Below are 18,699 nucleotides of genomic sequence, written 5' to 3'. Positions count from 1 at the left end.
GTCTTCCCAGCACCTGCCCCCACCAAGCAACTGACAGGTTGTCCGCACATACCTTGGTCAAAGCAAGTACCTCAAGGGTCCTAACTGTCCACAGCGGCTCCTCTTAAGCTTTTGTGGGTCCCTTTGGGAATCCTTTGAAATGTCTGAACCGTCTGCTTAGAAAAATTCCTACATTTCAAGGGGTTCATGGATCTCCTGAACCCTATCACAGATTCTTTAGAGGTCTCTGGACCTCATGTTAAACCAGTGAAATCCCCAAAGAATCAAGTCTGAGTTCTTCGACCTTGACAGCCTGGCTCCAAGCCCTCTGTCGTGTCCCGCTTTCCTCTACCTCTAAGCACTGTTAGAGTCTGCGGCAGCCGCTTCACGAATGTGAGAACAGCTCCTCCTCGTACATGGGAAACTTCCTTGGTTCTGGTCATTGTCCCATCTAGGTCATCAACATCATTCTTCTTCCAGCTTACATCCTTGGGCCCGTCCTTCGAGCCCCCAAATCTAGCCTTCTCCAGTCTCCAGTCCTTGGTGGGGAACCCCCTCTTTGGAGCACTTATGGTACGAATCATCAGTACTATGAGCATGCTCACCATGGGAGACCAGGGATGGCAAACTAGGCTGATACACTATACTCATAAGATGTTTGTTGGTGAAATGAATTTTCCTGATAGCTAAGTGAAGAAGGCTTCCAAAATCACCAAATCTAACTATGCTTGAAAGTAGCTTTTCCTTATCCCGTTACATGCATGCATGCACTTTTCTAAAACTTGGCACACAGGACATCATTTGATGGGAGAGCAATCCTGCTGTCATGCAGTGGTTCTCCATGTGGGACTGAGGGTACAGCAATGGCAATGCCCTTGCTCTCCATCCTGCCAGTTTATCAAGAGGTTCCAATGAGATGTGAAAACGTCAAATGCAGCGCCTGGCGAAGAGCAGATACCCAGTATATTAGCTTATCTTCCTCTTGCCCTGTAGCAGCTTCCTCTTCCTTTTAATGTAGAGCAGGTGGTAGGTGAAAATAGACCAACACCTATTTATTGCCCTGCTCTAAAATTTCAGGGCAAGGAATTCAGAGGCACAGCAGCAAAAGGATTTGCTATTTCTAGTGAGGCTGAACTCTACTCCACAGGAAAACTCCTTGAGACAGCTGTCCGGTTCTGTTGCTCTAGAGCAAGTGAAGACCTGTTGGTTTGTTGAAGCCACTTTTTACAAATGGGGAAACTAAGCCCGAAAGAGGTTAGGGCCTGGCCTTAGGGCAATGGCCTGGTGGTGGCAAAGCCCAGACCCCCAGACTCTCACCTCCAGACACGTTCCTCATCATCACACAACAACTCTCTCCCCACCAGATCACAAACTCCATGAGCACCTTCCCTTATAAGCACAGGGCTCATTAAGCCCCTGTAAAATGGATGGGATGCATTTTGCTCACACACAGCTTTGCAATGACTGCACAGAGCTCATGGCAACCGTCACAGAATCCAGGTACGAGGAAACCGTCCTGATGCCTTTCTCCGGGGGCACTGTGAGTGCCTTATAAGGCAGCTGTTTTTGCACCTAATCTGGATCAGATTGGCTTTTCCAGCAGGCTGGCTCATGGCACCAGGTCTGTGCTGGTGACGCTACAATGCTGCATTGGAGAAATAGTTACTGAACGTTTGCCAGGTGTCATGCACTGGCTATACAGAGATGAACAGGAAATAAATGGGCCCTTCCCTGTGAAGAATCATCGAGTGGAAAATGAAAAAAAGCAGAACAAAAGCAAATAGACCACCTGGTCCAGACAGAATAACCCTCTCCAGTGGCTGATCTCTGACTATTTCCAAGACAGAAAATAAAAACAACACTATACAATGGGACTCTGATGAAGACTAAAAATCCCAAAGTCAACACATTTTACTTTATTTTATCTCAGTTGATCTCAACTCCCAAATGCGTGAGCTTCAAAAGGTAAGATTAGGTACCATTAAGCCAGCGAGACCAACATTGATTTGAAACCCCTCCTCCCTAATACAAGGCTGAGGAGGTTGCAGGCCCTTATTAATCTCCTTGTTATCAGCTTGATCTCAGCCTGCCTGGAGCCAGCTCGTCTGATTCCCAATTCTGAATACATCGTCCAGTCCTCTGGCTTCTGTGCATGAGGCCTCAGAGTCCATATAGAACCGTGGATTAGCCTGTTAGGAATGCTTACTTAAACTGTGGGCTGGTCTTTCTTCATGGAATGGGGCCAAAAATGAAAATGGTTGTCATGTATAAATAAGACGGAACTCAGCCAGACATGGTAGCTCATGCCTGTAATCCCAGCACTTTGGGAGGCCAAGGTGGGTAGATCACAAGGTCAGGAGTTCACGACCCAGCCTGACCAACATGGTGAAATTCTGTGTCTACTAAATATATAAAAATTAGCTGGGTGTGATGGCATATGCCTGTAATCCCAGCCATTCAGGAGGCTGAGGCAGGAGAATTGCTTGAACCCAGGAGGTGGAGGTTACAGTGAGCTGAGATTGTCTCACTGCACTCCAGCCTGGGCAACAGAGCAAGACTCTGTCTCAATAAAAATAAAAGTAAAAATAAGACAGCACTCAATGGATTTCAGATCAGACAGTTGTGCAGGGAGCTAATACAGCCCCTACCACATTTTTTCTCCTTTGGCCATAGAGAGAAATATGTAAGTAACCCCAGAATATCAGCGACTGGGGCCTATCTCAGCCTCCCTCAAGGAGCTTATTCCCTTCCCTTCATCTCTTCCTTCCTTCCTTTCCTTCTTTCTCCAAAAGAGCTCCTACTGTCTACCAGGCACTGTAGCAGGAACTGGAAGTACAGTGATACAATGGCGCACACATCTGAAATGGTCCTAGCCTTCAAGGACCTACAGCCTAACAAGGAGGAAAGAAACCACGCCAAAAACACGGGGTGGAGAGAAATGCCGGAGAGAGGCAGGGAGCTTCCGAGGACGGTGAGATGAGGGTCTAATCTAGGGCTGCTGCAGGGACGAGAGGTCTTCTTGGGCCTGAGGCATCGTCTCCTCTTGGTAGGACCGCGCTCTGTTGGAGAAGGGTTAGTGGACACTTTCAATCATTCATAAGGCTGTTTTATTCAAGGATGATTCTTTTGTTGTGTGCTGGGCTGTTTCCAGACACAGTGATAAATGGTTTCTGTAAGGAGGTACTTTCTGAAGGATTCACTCACTCACTCTGAAGTTTTACAAGGAGTTGTCATGAGTTTGCTGCCGTCCAGGGCAGATCATGGCTATGGGGAAGAAGAAAGCCTGGCACATCATTGCATAAACTTCAGACATTTTCTGGGCCTACCTTCATGCATTTTGCTAACCAGACTTTATTGACTTAATACTTTCCTTTAAATTGACTCACTTAAAAACTTAAATGAATTTATCACAAAAGGAATCTTTATACCACTACCATAAATAGACTACCAATACCCCTTGCCCTAAATGGAGGGGAATGGCAAAAATAAATACAATTAAATTCTTGGCTTCCAGCCTGCTTGGAGGCTTTCTTTACCTGGAAGAGTAGATTGGTTTTAAAAGGCTCCCTTAGACTTGTCTTCCATCACCCGGAGAGGCCTCCCCTCTCCATTTCTTAGCTTTTTATAAATGAGAGTGGAGTTTGGAACTGCCCTGCAGGCTGGGCAGGCCACCAGATCCACTCAGGAGCCCCCAGAACTCTAGGGAACTTTGATTGTGTGCGCCAGCTGTGAAGGGGGGCCCTCTGCTGTGTGAATGATCCCATCCTAGCCAAGCTCATTAGAGGGCTTAATGACACAGCCGATGAACGCTTTGCTGTCCAGCTTCTCCAGAAATTTCCTTCAAGTGCTCCAGCGCTGGGTCAAACCTGTTTCTGGACACACTGTATCCTCCTTGGACTCATGTAAGAAATCACTTCAACCCTGTGCTGAGATTTCTCCTCTCATCTTCCACCTTGGGCCTCACTGGGGAGGACAAAGGAAGAGAAGTAGGCTAATAGCTACAGCCCTGACACCTAGGAATACAGCCAGCCTAGATCACCATACAGTTTAAGTTCTTTTTCTATTTCCTAAGCAGTCACTCTGCCTGAGTCTCAGTTTACCTGTCCATAAAATGGGTTTTGTAGGGGTTTTATAATAAATGTGTGAAACGATGTATAAAAAGCTCCTGGCAAGCTCAGGAATCCAACGAGTGGCTGTAATAAGAATCATTATTCATTTTTCTTGCTTTCTTTTTTTGAGATTGGTTGCCCAGGCTAGAGTGCAGTGGTGCGATCTCAGCTCACCGCAACTTCCGCTTCCTGGGTTCAAGCAATTCTTCTGTCTCAGCCTCCTGAGTAGCTGGGACTACAGCGCCTGCCACCATGCCTGGCTGAATTTTTGTATTTTTAGTAGAGATGGGGTTTCACCTTGTTGGTCAGGCTGGTCTCAAACTCATGACCTCAGATGATTGACCCACTTTGGCATCCCAAAGTGCTAGGATTATAGGCATGAGCCACCACTCTTGGCCTTTTTTTTTTTGAGACAGGGTTTCATTCTTGATGCCCAGGCTTGAGTGCAATGGTGACATCTAGACTCACCGCAACCTCCACCTACCGGGTTCAAGTGATTCTCCTGCTTCAACCTCCTGAGTAGCTGGGATTACAGGCACATACCACCATACCTAGCTGATTTTTGTATTTCTGTAGAGATGGAGTTTTGCCATGTTGCCCAGACTAGTCTCAAACTCCTGGGCTCAAGTGATCCGCCCACTTCTGCCTCCCAAAGTGCTGGGATTACAGGCATGAGCCACTGTGCCTGGCCAAGAGTCATTATTCATTTTTCTGACATCCATTTGGTGGTCACTCTAGGCTGACTCTGTGATGGGCAGGGGAGCTACACGGAAAGGCTTTCCCTGGTATGATGGGTCAAGGTCATTGCTTAGGGCTGAGGCTCTACAGAAGTCAGGGAAACCACTCACTCCCCCAGCAGAGTGTGCACACGATTCACCTGGGGCTTGTTACTGAGCAGATTCCGACTCGGCAGCTCTAGGGCCGGCGTAGGGCCTGAGACGCTACATTTCTCCCACACATCCAGGTGATGTCCATGTTGCTGGTCTGAGGACCGCACCGAGTGACAAGGCTGTGGTTCTCAAAGTGTGGTCCTGAGATGGGCCAGCAGTGTCAGTATCAACTGGAACTTGTTAGAGATGCAAATTCTCAGGCCCTGCCCCAGGCCTGTGGCAACAGAAACTCTGGGCCGTGTCCGCGATCTGTTTTTAAGAAGCCCTCGAGGTGATCGTGATCCTCTGTCAAGTCTGATAATTGGTTCTGGCATCTCTAGCCTCCTGGAATCTGCCTTACATGCTCATTCCTGTGGTATTATAGGAATCGTGGGGCTTGAGCCTAAAAAGGAAGAGCCAGCTGTGTTCTACCTCATCCCAGCTCAGCAGGAGCCAAGCCTTGGATCAGTATCTTGGACCCTTTTCTTTTCAGGTTCACCCTTGAGCCAAAAACACTGTTTAGAGGCCACCCCTAGGCAGGTGGTAAAGCAAGGGACTTCCGGAAGCCGCGTCTGGGAGGGAGGGGGCTCTGGGCTGTCTTGGCTTCCCTCCCCCATCACTCTGGACCCACCCTCATTGCATCTTAGGCTTTGGTGAAACGTTATGGACCCGTCACTGAACTTAGATGGATAGCCGGCCCACAAGAATTGAGTGGCCACACAAAAGTGTGCTTGCACTTTCTACAATCCTAAATCCCAGACGTTGGGTATTTGGGTTGCCTCCAGCTTCAGCATCCAAACATACAACCAAGTGATGATTTGTATTTTTCTGACTCTGTGTCTACAGCCACACCTCTCCCCTTTTCTCCCTCCATTTCCTCTGTATCTGCTTTTTGGGACTGTATTACTTTTAAAATTAAATAATACTCACACTGATACTGCTTCGTTTAAGAGCTCTTAAAATAAGTCCGTGTGTCTCGAGCACCTGCTAGGAACTCTTCTGGCTGCTTATGCGTGTGTGTGTTTCAATTGTGGTAAAATACACGCAACATACAATGTAGCATTCTAACTATTTTTAAGTGTACGGTTCAGTGGCATTGAGACATTCATATTATTCTGCAACCATCATCACCATCCGTCTGCTGAGCCCTTTTCATCTTGTAGAACTGAAACTTTGTACCCACTGAACACGTGCCCCTTCCCCATCCCCAGTCCCTGGCAACCACCATCCTGTTTTCTGTTTCTATCAATTTAACCATTCTAGATGCCTTCTGTAAGTGGAACCATATAGTAGGTGTCCTTTTGCCACTGGCTTATTTCACTTAGCACAATATTCTGAAGGTTCGTCCATGTTATAGCTTGTGTCAGAATTTCCTTCCTTTTTAAGGCTGAATCATATTCCACTGTATGTATATACCTGTTTTGTTTTTTAAGAAACAGGGTCTCACTGTATTCCCCAGGCAGGTCCAAACTCCTGGGCTCAAGCTATCCTCCAGCCTCTGCTTCCCTAAGAGCTGGGGTTACAGGTGGGAGTCACCCTACCATATCGTTTATTCATTTACCCATTGATGGACACCTGAGTTGCTTCTTTTTTTTTTAGCTACTGTGAATAAGGCTACTATGAACAAGGGTGTACAAATATCTGTTTGAATCCCTGCTTTTAATTCTTTTTTTTTTTTTGAGTTAGAGTCTTATTCTGTTACACAGGCTGTAGTGCAGTGAGGCAATCTCGGCTCACTGCAACCTCTACCTCAGGTTCCTCTACCTCAGGTAGAGGTTGCAGTGAGGAAAATCAAGCGATTTCCCTGCCTCTGCCTCCCAAGTAGCTGAGAGAGTACAGGTGTGCACCACTATGCCTGGCTAATTTTTTTTTTTTTTTGTATTTTTAGTTGAGACAGGGTTTCACCACGTTGGCCAGGCTGGTCTCAAACTCCCGACCTCAGGTGATCCGCCCACTTCGGCATTCCAAAGTACAGGCATGAGCCACCACACGCGGCCCCTGCTTTCAATTCTTTTAAATACATACCCAGAAGTGGAATTGCTGGATCATATGGTAATTCTACGTCAAATTTTTTTAGGAACCATCATACCGTTTTCCATGTATCATTTTACATTCCCAGCATTTGTGTTTTATTTAATCCAGAACACTGTGAGTTGGGTATTATTAACCCCATTATACAGATTAGGAAACTGAGACTCAGAAAGGTGAGGTCACTTGCCTGAGGTCACACAGGTAATAAGTGTTCCACTGGGGACTAGTGCCTTAATCTTCCAATAGTAGCTCCCAGGTGTTCCAAAGGTATGGCCCAGTGTCCTGAATCATATGCCATGAGTCCAGCTCTGGCAAGAACGTGTCAGTCCTTTTATATAAAAGTAGGGCCCCAAGTTGTCAGCAGGGAGAGCTGTGTGATGAATACCTAAGTGAGTCATTCTGTTGCTCTGCTGGAGGTCAGAGCTATGGTGGGCAGTTTGGCAGGTTGGGGAAGGGCCTGTGGAGACTTAACTGGCTTTACCACTGAGGCCGGGCCATCATGGGTCTTTCTTTGGGATGCCCACTGTCAGCACGTTGCTGCCGTTGTGTCCAGCTGGCCTGAGAGGCTCCCTGCCCAGGCCAGGACAGAATGCCACTGGGAGTTTCTCTCTTGCCCTTCTCTTTTCTTCTCCTGGGAACTAAATGGTTTGATCAGGGTGCAATCCGGGCATCATCCAGAGTCCACCTAAAGTCAAATCCAAAGTGTTGGGAACCTCAAGAGATGGAGTAGGAGGGCCTTTACTGTTTACAGGAAAATAGCAAACTAAAGTCACCTGCCCTATCAATTTACTCGCTCACTTTCCCGGACACTGTATGCCTCCTGCCTTCATTATTTAAGCTACTCTGGCATTTACCAAGAAGGTGTGAATTAACCCTGGGTATCACTCCTCCATGTGCAGCTGATATTCTTGCTTTCAAAATGAGAGCTGGGGAAGCCCAGCGACAAGCGCTCATACCTCCCTGGGTTGAGCCCAGGTATGTCTGCCTCTCCCACAGCCTCTGCTGAAGTGTTGTGCCCAGTGTACCTCCCTGGGTAGAACCCAGGTATGTCTGTCTCTCCCACAGCCTCCGCCGAAGTGTTGTGCCCAATGGTGACAGATGCCATTGTATTCGTGAAGCTGTCTGACATTGATGAGTCTTTTCTATAGTCTCAAAAGTTTCCAGCATCTCTGTGCAAATTCTCTGCATGGTTCAGAAAATGGGACAGAGTATAAGAGGCCCGGGGCAGGAGGGAGGAGGGACGGGGGTGAGCAGCCAGGTAACCTCAGTATAAAAACGTGGCTAAGACCAGATGGACCATGGAGTCAGGCAAACCTGGGTGGAATCCCAGCTCTGTGTTTCCTAGCTGTGTGACCTTAGCAAGTCCTGGGAGCTCTCTGAGTCTGCATTTCCTCATCTGTAAATGGGCTAACGGGTGCAAGGGAAGGTTGAGTGAGGTGACGCATGTGAGCTCTCAGCAGAATGCGGCTACTGTAGGAAAGGGAGCTTTCTGGGATGTGCTAGCTCTTTGCATGAAGCCTGACCCCTCCCTCCCTTGTCAGGCCCTCTTGACCTGGGGAAGTTGACAGCATCAACCCTTCTGTCTTCCCCTAGAAGAAAATTCCTCCAGGCCTTAATCGTTTGTGTTTTTTTCTCTTCTCTCTCAGTGTGTCTATCTCTGTCTGGTAATGAGATGGTCATACACATGCTGCACTCTGGAGCCGTTTAGATGAGACCCTGTGGGGGGATGCTGCTGTGAGAGGAGAGGAAAGGAGGGGAGGTGGAGGCAGAGCCGTGTGCCCCAGCCCTCATTCCGCATTAAGGTGTTCTGGAGCTGGCAACGCTAAATTGTATTGATCTGTTTGGCTGTCATGTCCCATTATGGCCTGGGATCCAACATGCTGTTCCTCAAGTTTCCTTCAGCATCACTGCATCCCAGGGTTCTCTCTCCCATAGACCTTTGCGCTTCCAAGGCTTATTCCTTGAAAATATGAGCATGCATCTCTTCCCCACTGGATGTCATTTAGGTCATCATCGTTGGAGAATTCTCCTTGTTCCCTGGAGCCTGGGTTCAAATCCTAGCTCTGTACCTTACCAGCTGTGCTATTTAACTGCTCTGTGCCTCAGTTTCCTAATCTGTAAAAGGGAGATGATAATAACACACACCTCCTTCTGTTGTGAGGGTTACACGTGTGAATATAGATAAGTGTTTAGAAAACCATTTTGACCCCAGCAGATACAGACAAAAAATGACTTTGTCGTTATTCTCTGCTGGCATTAGCCTCCATGGGGAAGAAAATATGTGAGAAGTGAGGCTATTTCCTGAAGCAAGCTTCTCAGAGTACCTTGTGGACCCGGACTATCAGATTTCAAGGACCCATAGTATTTCCAGAACATTGGGGTTGGGGACTCATGAGGTTACCAACCCCTTCAGCCAAGGGAGAATAACTACCATCACCCTCTTTCATAAAAGAAAGGACATCTTACTGTCCCAAAGGAAAAACAAACATTATCTCAGAATATAGAAGAGTTCTTTCTGGCAACTTGAGACTATTAATGATCGTGGCTAGATTGTGCTTTTTTTTTTTTTAATTTCTTTTGTCTCCTTTCAGATCACCACACATTTGTGGATCACCGTTTAGGAGCCACTGACCTAGGGGTCCTTTCATCCTTCCCCATCAGCTAAGAAGCTGGAGGAGGAATTGTTGCCTGGAACCTTAAAAAGGTCCAGGAAGCAGAGCTGGGTCCCTCTGCGTTCCTCTGGTAATAACAAACAGGCACTGGGAAACCCTTTGACAGAGCTGAGAGCTTCATGCTTGCGGAGCAGTTTGGGAAGTCAGCCGCACACCCACACAGCAAGGTGGGACACCGGATTTCCCAGGGGAGTGAGTCGGGACCCCAAGTGCTCGAAACTGTCCGGAGGAACCTTGGCTGCCAACATGTAACACAGACTCATGTCGTGTGGGGCCACTGCTCGCCCCACTTGAAGCCGGTCCCTCCTTGCATTCGTTTTCTCAGCCCAAGCTGAGAAAACACGGGGACAGACAGGTTCCATCAGGACACGGGGCAGCTTCCTAGCCGGATGATGAATTGCAGGAGACTAGGGAGAATTTAAAACCAGCCCAGATGCCACCCAGGAGAGTGACTAATCTCAATGCTTAAGGACCAGCATCAGCTCTGGAGAGATGGTCAGCAAGCCCAGGGGCAGCCAGCCAGCCAGCCACAGGGGACAGTGCCTCACCCTGGGGTGCCTCTCCGGAAGATGAGCCTGTCCCCATGCTCTGGCAGGAGACAGCCACCTGACTCACCCAGCTGATGGCCTTCCTGTTCCTGTCCCTCCGCTGGCCATTTTCACTATGTCCTCCCATCTGTCTCTAACTCATTTCTGCTTGAGACAGCTAAGGGAGAGATGAGGCTTCTGATCTTATCTAGGATCCACACAGCTGCCCCGAGTCTTGACCGGTGCTTCATAAGGAGAATCTTTGAGATGACACCTCCCGACCTGACCTCACGTTTCTTACTTTGTCAATGTCTCTTAGGCTAACCTTCCAGCATCCTACCTGGGGACCAGCTTTTGCAAGGAAGCAGCTGGCCCTGCATTCCTGGTCTGTGCTCAGTGCCACAGACAGGGCTGGCTGTCCTTCCAGGTGGGGTGGGTGGGGGCCAGCCTCAGCAGCGCTGTGGGCAGTGGAGGGCTGGAAAGGGCTCTCTGGAGAACCAACAGCTGGCAGAGGCTTGGCATCTGGGCTCTGGCTCTTTGCTTTTTGTCTAAACTGGCAGTGGACAAACACCACTGGATCCCCTGCTCTTACAAATTCGAAAGAGGCTTTTATTTCCATTGGCCCCAAACACGCTGCAACGGTGAATAATGTCACAGCCAGCTTGTGCTCATCACCAGGCTGTGCCTTCCATGCTGGATACATAGGAAAAGCTGGGGCTTCCAGATCAACTGGAGGGTTTTTATTTGTTGTTAGAATAGTATGTACTTTTGGGAGCCGAGAGGCTGAATGCTTATTTTTGCCATATCCTCGGTCAGAGTTTGTTCATTCAGAAAATATGTTATGAGCTTCATTTACTAAACTATATACTTATCACCAGGCTGGGGATAAAGGATAAAATAAACGTAACTGTGAAATGTATCTCCATGGGGTGCTGCATGATGCAGTGCCAAGGGTGTGCACAGGAGGGGCAACCAACCAGATGTCCCGGGAGGGGATGGCATCTAGGAGGTACCAGACCTTAGCCTGGAAGGAGGAGACGGAGCAGTGAGAGGAAGGAAAGGCCTGGGAGGAGCAGAGCAACAGCAGGAAGGACGGTGTGTGTGCAAGCATGTGCAAAGGCACAGAGGAATGAAATCCTAGGCCATTTTGGGAACCTGTAAGCAACACAAATGACTGTAGCCCAGCCCGGGTATAGACAGAGGCAAAGGCCAGGTGATGCACTGCTTTGTATGCCCTGCTAAAAACAACGGGAACCTTTCTAGCATCCCCTCTCTCTCAAAGTATTTATAATTTGCAATCTACAACATTTCCAATTTGTAAAACTGAAAACATGTTTAAAACCTAGCAACCCTGCCTTCCAGGGGGAAGAGGCCCTGAGTGGTGAATTGGTTTCTAAGATAGATATCTATTTACAATTTAAATTCGATGCTTGGAACGGTTGGCAACAAGGACTTGGAGCAAGTGAGTTAAAACCAGACCTTCTTTCTCTCCTGTTTTAACTCCCAGTCATGCTTGCACTTCAGGGAAGTATACCAGGACTACGGAGAAGAACGGGCTTAAAAAAAACATGGCATCATCGTCTTGAGCAAACATGTGTGCTCCTTACAGAGTGCCTGGACTGCAGCTGCTCAAGGTCATTTTCTTTTGCATCCACATGCACTCATCCACTAAACGATGTACCTCACCTCACCTTACCCTCGGCTGTTGGCAGTACTTGCTGCCTGCTCACAGATCTCGCCATGGTTGATGATCAGAGCTAGGCTCTCCTTGTCTAGTGTTTTCCCAGACAGGGCCTGGTGTTTGGCTGGAGTGCACTAGGACCCCTGGCCATGGTGTGCTGGACGGCATCAGTTCTGATGGGTCAGATGTCCATTCTAACAGGTTGGTACCTGAGAGGGACCAGCTGTTAAATATCTTTACTATCTCCCCTGCTCCAGACACCTAAATGCCCACACATACAGCATGTAGTATCAAGGCAGGCTCCTTCCATTGACATTAGAATCAGGTTTGCAATGGGACAGGAGCTTTCCCTTCTCCTGTCACGTTAGCCCCAGCCTCCACCTGAGAGTCTGGAGTGCCCATCCCCATGCAGGTGACCTTGTGTGACAGGCTGGAAGCAGAGCTGGGTCCCTCCACATTCCTCCAGTAGTAACCAGAAGGTGCTGGGAAAGCCTTGGACAGAGCTGTGAGCCTCATGCTTGCAGAGCAGTTTGGGAAGTCTGTCATTTAATGCCATTCTGTCCTCCAGCAAGGCACTGAACTATCTGGACGAGAGGGCCATTTCAGGGAGATGTGCCCAGACTCCTCCTCTCTTCCTCCTCATTCGCCTTCTCTCTTTGTAAGTGACTGATGGAGAAACTACTAAGGCCAGACCAGGCTCTGAGGAAAACTCTGGGCCTTTAGAAGAACCGCGGGGGATGAGTTAGTCTTCGGATGTATTCCCTAATATTAGCTCAGGGTAAAAGAAATAACTCAGAGGACAAGGCAGTCTAGCATGATGGTTGAGAGCAAGCATGGACTTCAGCCTTCCATAGAGCTGCTTTATCACACGTTTATCAGTAGGGTATACTTCTTCATCAATAAACCGGGGGTAGCAATGGTACCTACTTTAGAGAGTTCTGGTGAGGATCCAGCGAACATGCTTCAAAGCAGTTAGCATGGCATCTGGCACACAGAGCTCTACAGACAGTGCCACTGGTAAGTGACCACTGGATTGCCACCAGGCTGGAATGTGTTAATGCCTAGAAAGCACTTGGAATAGCTCTTGGCCCTTAGCAAGCACTCGGCAAATGCTAGCCCCCGTCATCACCTTCACCACGGTCATAGTTGCAATTGTTATCATTACTAGTTATTCACCTTCTCTTTAACAAGATTTCTGTCATTCCTTTATGGTTAGAGGAACGAACATGAGGATTAGGGCATTGGGTCACAAAAGAGGGACTTGTGCAAGCCTGTCCTGCCCTTAACCAGCCAGGGTGTGATCTCAGATTAGTGATGTTACTTCTCAGCATCAAATTTACCCTGATTGATCAAAAGGAAAGGTTTCTATAGGGGAAGCCTTAAGCTCTCTTCCTGTCCCAAGGTTCTGTGAGTTTCTTTCTTCCTTTTTTATTTTTTTGAGATGGAGTCTCGCTCTATGGCCTAGGCTGGAGTGCAGCGGTGCAGTCGGCTCACTGCAACCTCTTCCTCCCAGGGTTCAAGCGATTCTCCTGCCTCAGCCTCCAGAGTAGCTGAGATTACAGGCACCAGCCACCATGCCTGGCTTATTTTTGTATTTTTAGTAGAGATGTGGTTTCACCATGCTGGCCAGGCTGGTCTCAAACTCCTGACTACAAGTGATTTGCCTGCATCAGCCTCCCAAAGTGCTGGGATTATAGGAATGAGCCATTGTTCCCAGCCAGCTCAGTGAGTTTCAACCTTGCCCAAGGATGCTGTGTGTGTGCCCACCACTGTGCCAGACTCAGGAAAGATATTCATCCAATATTCGTTCATTGAATACCTTCTCTGTGCGAAGTTCCATGGACTCCATGGTGGGCAAGACAGCTGTGCCTCACAATCCCCTAGTGGAAGTTACACTCAGATTAAAGCCCAAGGAACAATCAATCGAAGAAGATGTTAGGTTGCACCTTGGTCGAATTGGACCTAAAACTTGGGAGGGTGCATGAATTGATCAGGAGCTGTTTTACCAAAGCTCCACCCAATGTCTGACTTGGAATTTGAATTCAAGTTGGCTACCAGGCAGGATTCTCTAGCCGCTTCGCAGAGAACTTACCTTTCTACATTTTGTTTTCTTATTCAGCTCCAGCTGAATGACAGCAAGCAAGTCAGAAATGAAACTTTTGAAAATAATCACTAAGGAAAAGAGATGTGTGTCTCAGAAAACTCCCCTCAAAGAAAGCCCTGCCCCTCACTCTGTGGTGTATAATTTTTCAGGCAGGACAGGACCTCTGAGACCACCACATTAAAAGCCTCATTTTATAAGAAACAGAATCAAAAGCTTCAGAAAAGCAAATCTCAGTTTTATTCCTCCAGATAATGCCCATGTAATTGACTTTCTTCTTTCACTTTTTTTTCATTCCTTAATTCTTGAAAAAGTTACCCCCAAAAGAGGTTTCTTCCATCTTTCCTTCCTTCCTAACAGATCACAAGGTCCCGCTGTTCATTACTTTCCAGAAACAGCCATCCTTCTAGAGCCACCGCTTTCTCCCAGGGGCCGGCACTGGGAGATCACCTATAATCCTCCCTGGTACAGGTCCAGAGCAAATTGGGGATGGAGGGGCAGGGCTGGTGCAGCAGCCTCGTGTGCTTGAGTATGACTCCAGGTCTCCAGGAAGGCATATGGTGAGGAAGGCAGAGCCCTCTTGATGCCCCTCACTGGCCACTGTGCCAGTGCTCTTATCGGGCGCTGAGCCCAGCTGCTCAAAGTTGGGGTAATTCCAACAGTGAATTTAGTGGCTGTATGTTAAAATCTCACTTGTGCCAGGCGTAGTGGCTCACGCCTGTAATCCCAACACTTTGGGAGACCTGAGGTCAGGAGTTCCAGACCAGCCTGGCCAACATGGTGAAACTCCATCTCTACAAAAATACAAAAATTAGCCTGGTGTTGTGGCATGTGCTTGTAATCCCAGCTTCTCAGGGGGCAGAGATAGGAGAATTGCTTGAATCCAGAAGGCGGAGGTTGCAGTGAGCTGAGAATATGCCACTGCACTCCAGCATGGGCAGCAGAGTGAGATTCCGTCTCAAAAAAAGAAAAGAAAAGAGAATAGCCTTCACTTGTAAGCAGACAGAAGGTGCTGCTGGGATTCCCATGCTCTGCCCCGTGTCTTTCCTCCTCCAGCCATGGTGAATCTCAAAATACGTCTCCATTCCCCAGGATTAAATGTGTGGGGCTGACTGTGGGTGGAGCTGGAGTATCCCTCCCAGGAATGGCACGTGCAGTGTTGGTCTAAGGCAGCTGCATCAGCCAGAGAGAGGGGGTGTCTCAGGACTGGTCAAGCCAGTGGTCAGCCTGGGGCAAGAGGAAAGAGAGGGAAGGAAGATGGCACAAGAGATGACATATTGGACTTGTTTGACTTTTTTTTTCCCCCTAGGATCAACCCAGCAGAGACAGGATAAAAAGAAGTAGGGAGCCCCCAAGTGAAACAGGTCCCAGGGGTGTGTACATACATGGGAACAATCTGATGGCGGGGAGCACAGGCTTCGGTGCATTTGGCAAGAAAGTGCAATATTATGTGCAAAATGATCTGCTGATTGCATTTTAAAAATTAAAAGTCCCCAGCATATGGAAGGTATTTGCTAAGAATTCAGTAAATGGATGACCTAGGGTGCCTGGAGGAGCACAGCACTTATGTTTTTACAGCAGAACAATGGTTAGCGCCGGATCTTCCCTCCCAAAGCAGCAAAGGTTAGCAAGTGATCTGGGCCAGGCAGAGCCCACATCCGGAAGAAACCGAAGAGCCCAGAGGAAGGCCTTTCTCACGGCATCTTCCATCACCCTAAGACGTGACTTGCCCGATTTCCTTCCGATCCACGTTTCTCAGGCGAACACTATGAAAAGTGGCATATTTATCTCTCTGTGGGAGATGGCGGCACGTTGTGTATTAACTCCACAGCATTTGTGAAAGTTTTCAGAGCTCTTGGCGAAACCGAGAATGAGAGAAAGAGGCGGGGAGAGGGGTTCAGGAAGCCCAGTGGAGTTCACAGAAGGAATTCGGGGAGATGGGCAGAGGCAGGGAGAAAGAGCAGGAAGTGGCACTTGTCCCAAGTTTTGGTCCTTGGGGACCTCAGCATCGTGGGCCCTGGACTGGCATCTCCCATTTGAGGGACTGACTGACAGCGTGGCGGACCCTCAGCAAGCACAGATAACAAATGGAATCACACATGGGACAAAGGCGGGGCGCACGCGGCGCGGGACTGGAGAAGAGCGCCCGGCCGGGCACAAATCCCACGGAGGAAGAGACCTTCTGCCCTCTCCGAGACCTTACCTTCCCCTGCCCAGGGCCAGGAAGCTCTCCTCGGCCCTCAGACCCCCGGCTTCCTCCCCACCTGCAGTCCACCGCCCTTTGGAGGTTCCGGAGAGGGGCCCGGCCTGGCGAGCCGAAGGCTGCATGGCGGGGCGCGAGTCTCAGCCTCCCAGACCCACCACGGGTGCGTCACGCGCCTCAAACGCGCGCTCCAGGAGGTCTGGAGCTGGGAGGGTCTGGGCTGGGGTCCCGCCCCACCTCTGGCGAGGTAGGGAGGAAAAACGGCCAGATCGCCCGCCTGAGGGCCCGGAAGGCGGAGGTAGGGACTTTCCCGAAATGTCTGGGTCTCCGCGCCGCGAGCGCACAGGAACCCAGGGTCGCTGGGGTTGCTGTGGCTCCGTTGGACGCCCAAAGCCAGGCGAGCGCGAGGGTCTCAGCCCGGCGATACGAGCCCTTCTCTAGCGATGCCAGCCCCTGCGCCGGGCTCCCGCGTGCCTGCCTGCCTGTGCAGGGGACATTCCGCTTCCCCGGAGCCCGGGCAGAGCCCGAGTCCTCCACCCCGGCCCGGGGAACCCCTCCCCCAGCTCAGAGATCCCCGCGCGCCCCCTGCCCACTTTGCCAAGGCGAGAAAGCGGCCGTGCCGGAGACAAAGAAACTCCTGCCTCCCTCCACTCTCGGCCCCTCCGCCCGCCGGAGACACTCCCCGGCGCCCTCCCTCGACCCCGGCAACACTGCGCTCGGACGTGCCAGGCCGGGGGGGTACGGTGGGTGAGTCCGCTTCCCGACGCGGGCCAGCTGGGGGCCTCCCGCGAACCCCGCCCGGGGACACCCCGCCGCAGCCGCGCCCCCAGGCTCCGCGCCCGAAACCGTCCCGGGCCCCTGTCCCTGCCACCTTCTGGCAGACCGTCTCCGCCTCTCCAGCGGCGCTACAGGGGGGCGCGGCGCACACAAAGGGGTCCGGGCGGTGGAGAGTGCGGAAGGAGGGCGAGATCCCGCCGGGGCTCCGGGCAGGGGCCCGGGCGCAGCTATTTACCCGATTTCTTCTTCGATCTCCGAGATGTCTGCGAAGATGAGGAAGACCACGAGCAGCGTGAGCGCGGCCAGCATCCAGCTCCGGAACTGCAGCTGCATGGTGGGTTCGCGCCCGCCGGGACACACGCGGGCCGGCGCGAGCAGCAGGGGTTGGAGGGCGCAGCGGTGGACACCGGAGCCTCGGTACACCGCACGCAGCCGGGCAGACAGACACCCTTGCGCTCCGGGCGAGTCCGGGCCGGCGGCGGCAGCGGCAGCGACAGGCGGGGGTTGCTCAGGCACGGCGAACCCGCTCGCTCCCTCCCGGCTCCCGCCCGCCCCTCCCTCCTGTCCCCTCCCCTCCCCCGCCCCGCGCCCGGCTCCACGCTCAGTTTGACAGCTTTGCTCCGCGCCTCTGCTCGCCTCCTCCCACCAACTCCAACGTCCAGGAGCTGGCCTGGGCTTCTCCCGCCTGGTTTTATTCAGCTCCCTGGAGCTGCCACTCCTGGCCTAGAGGGGCCGGGCTGCGGTCACTGCGTGCCACCAGGTCCAGAACTGAGCCCCGGGAAGTGCGCGCACCGCCCGGCGCACCCCTCCCGCTGGCAAACGCCCTCCCTCGCCCGCTCTTTGTCCAGTGCCCTGGCCTCCTCGCAAAGTTTTCTCGGCACAAAGACCAACACCTGGGGACAGCCCCTAGTGCGCGGCGAAAAGACGTTTCAGCCAGGCAGATGTTTCAGCAGTTGATGAATTAGGCGGGGAGGTGGCGTAAGGGGAGGAGAAAAGGAATATCCGAGACAGGCCAACTTCGGTGTAGATGCCGACTACAGTTTGTGGGTGAGGCTCTCAGCTGACGAGAAACCACTCCCCCCAGGTGCTCCCCGGGGTCTCCACTTACAGACCCGACACTGGGTCCAGAGAGCCCTCCAAGCTGCCCCAGGTCGTGCCATCCTGGCTAGAACCCCGGACTAGAACCCCATTGGGAGACTCAGCGCCCTGCCTTGCCTCCGCCCTGGCGGAACAGGGGCCGCGTGGCCTTCATCTCCCCCATTCTTGCATTCTCAATAACCTTCAAATCAATAACCCCCGGAGTCCTATCTTGATCAAAATGCCTCCTAGAAAAATATGGCTCCCACAAGGGGTAATGGCTCCCACAAGGGGTAATGCCTCCCACCCTTCCTGAACATTTTACACTTCCACAGCCTTAGACAATTTAAGTCAAATTACATTTCGCACCAACCATTAGTCAGGGGTGGGAAGGGCCCCATTAAGTTTTACTGGAATTAGATAATTGCCTTTTTTTGTTGTTGTTGTTGAACTAATTGGAACAATTCCTGAAATTAAGAAATGTCACTTTCCAGAAATTATCACCTGGTTTATGAAAGGGTCCTTGGGGTTTGTGTGGGGAGGGGTCCTGTTGGAAAAGCTGTGTAGAATGTCCTAAGTGCTGGAAACCACACCCCTATGAATGGGAGGGGCGGGTTGACTGTGTCTCCTTGACCAGAGGAGTTTGTCGAGGGGCTGGCAGCAGCCAAGTCCC

General features: G+C 50.7%; 1 protein-coding gene across 1 annotated transcript in view; it reads right to left on the bottom strand.

The window, feature by feature from the left end:
* The window catches only part of ST8SIA2 (ST8 alpha-N-acetyl-neuraminide alpha-2,8-sialyltransferase 2), an 81,241-nt gene extending 63,736 nt beyond the window's left edge, over positions 1-17,505 (bottom strand). Inside the window, exon 1 of the mRNA XM_032252775.1 lies at positions 17,185-17,505. Coding sequence (XP_032108666.1) covers positions 17,185-17,282 — 98 coding nt within the window. The 5' untranslated portion in view covers positions 17,283-17,505. The remainder of the gene's footprint in view (positions 1-17,184) is intronic.
* Between the last annotated feature and the right edge of the window lie 1,194 nt (positions 17,506-18,699).

The sequence above is a fragment of the Sapajus apella genome, unplaced genomic scaffold (assembly GCF_009761245.1).
Source record: "Sapajus apella isolate SASKATOON/1434 unplaced genomic scaffold, GSC_monkey_1.0 scaffold80, whole genome shotgun sequence".
In the NCBI taxonomy this organism is placed as follows: domain Eukaryota; kingdom Metazoa; phylum Chordata; class Mammalia; order Primates; family Cebidae; genus Sapajus; species Sapajus apella.
Note: the sequence above shows the minus strand (reverse complement) of the source record. Positions and strands in the feature narration are given on the sequence as shown.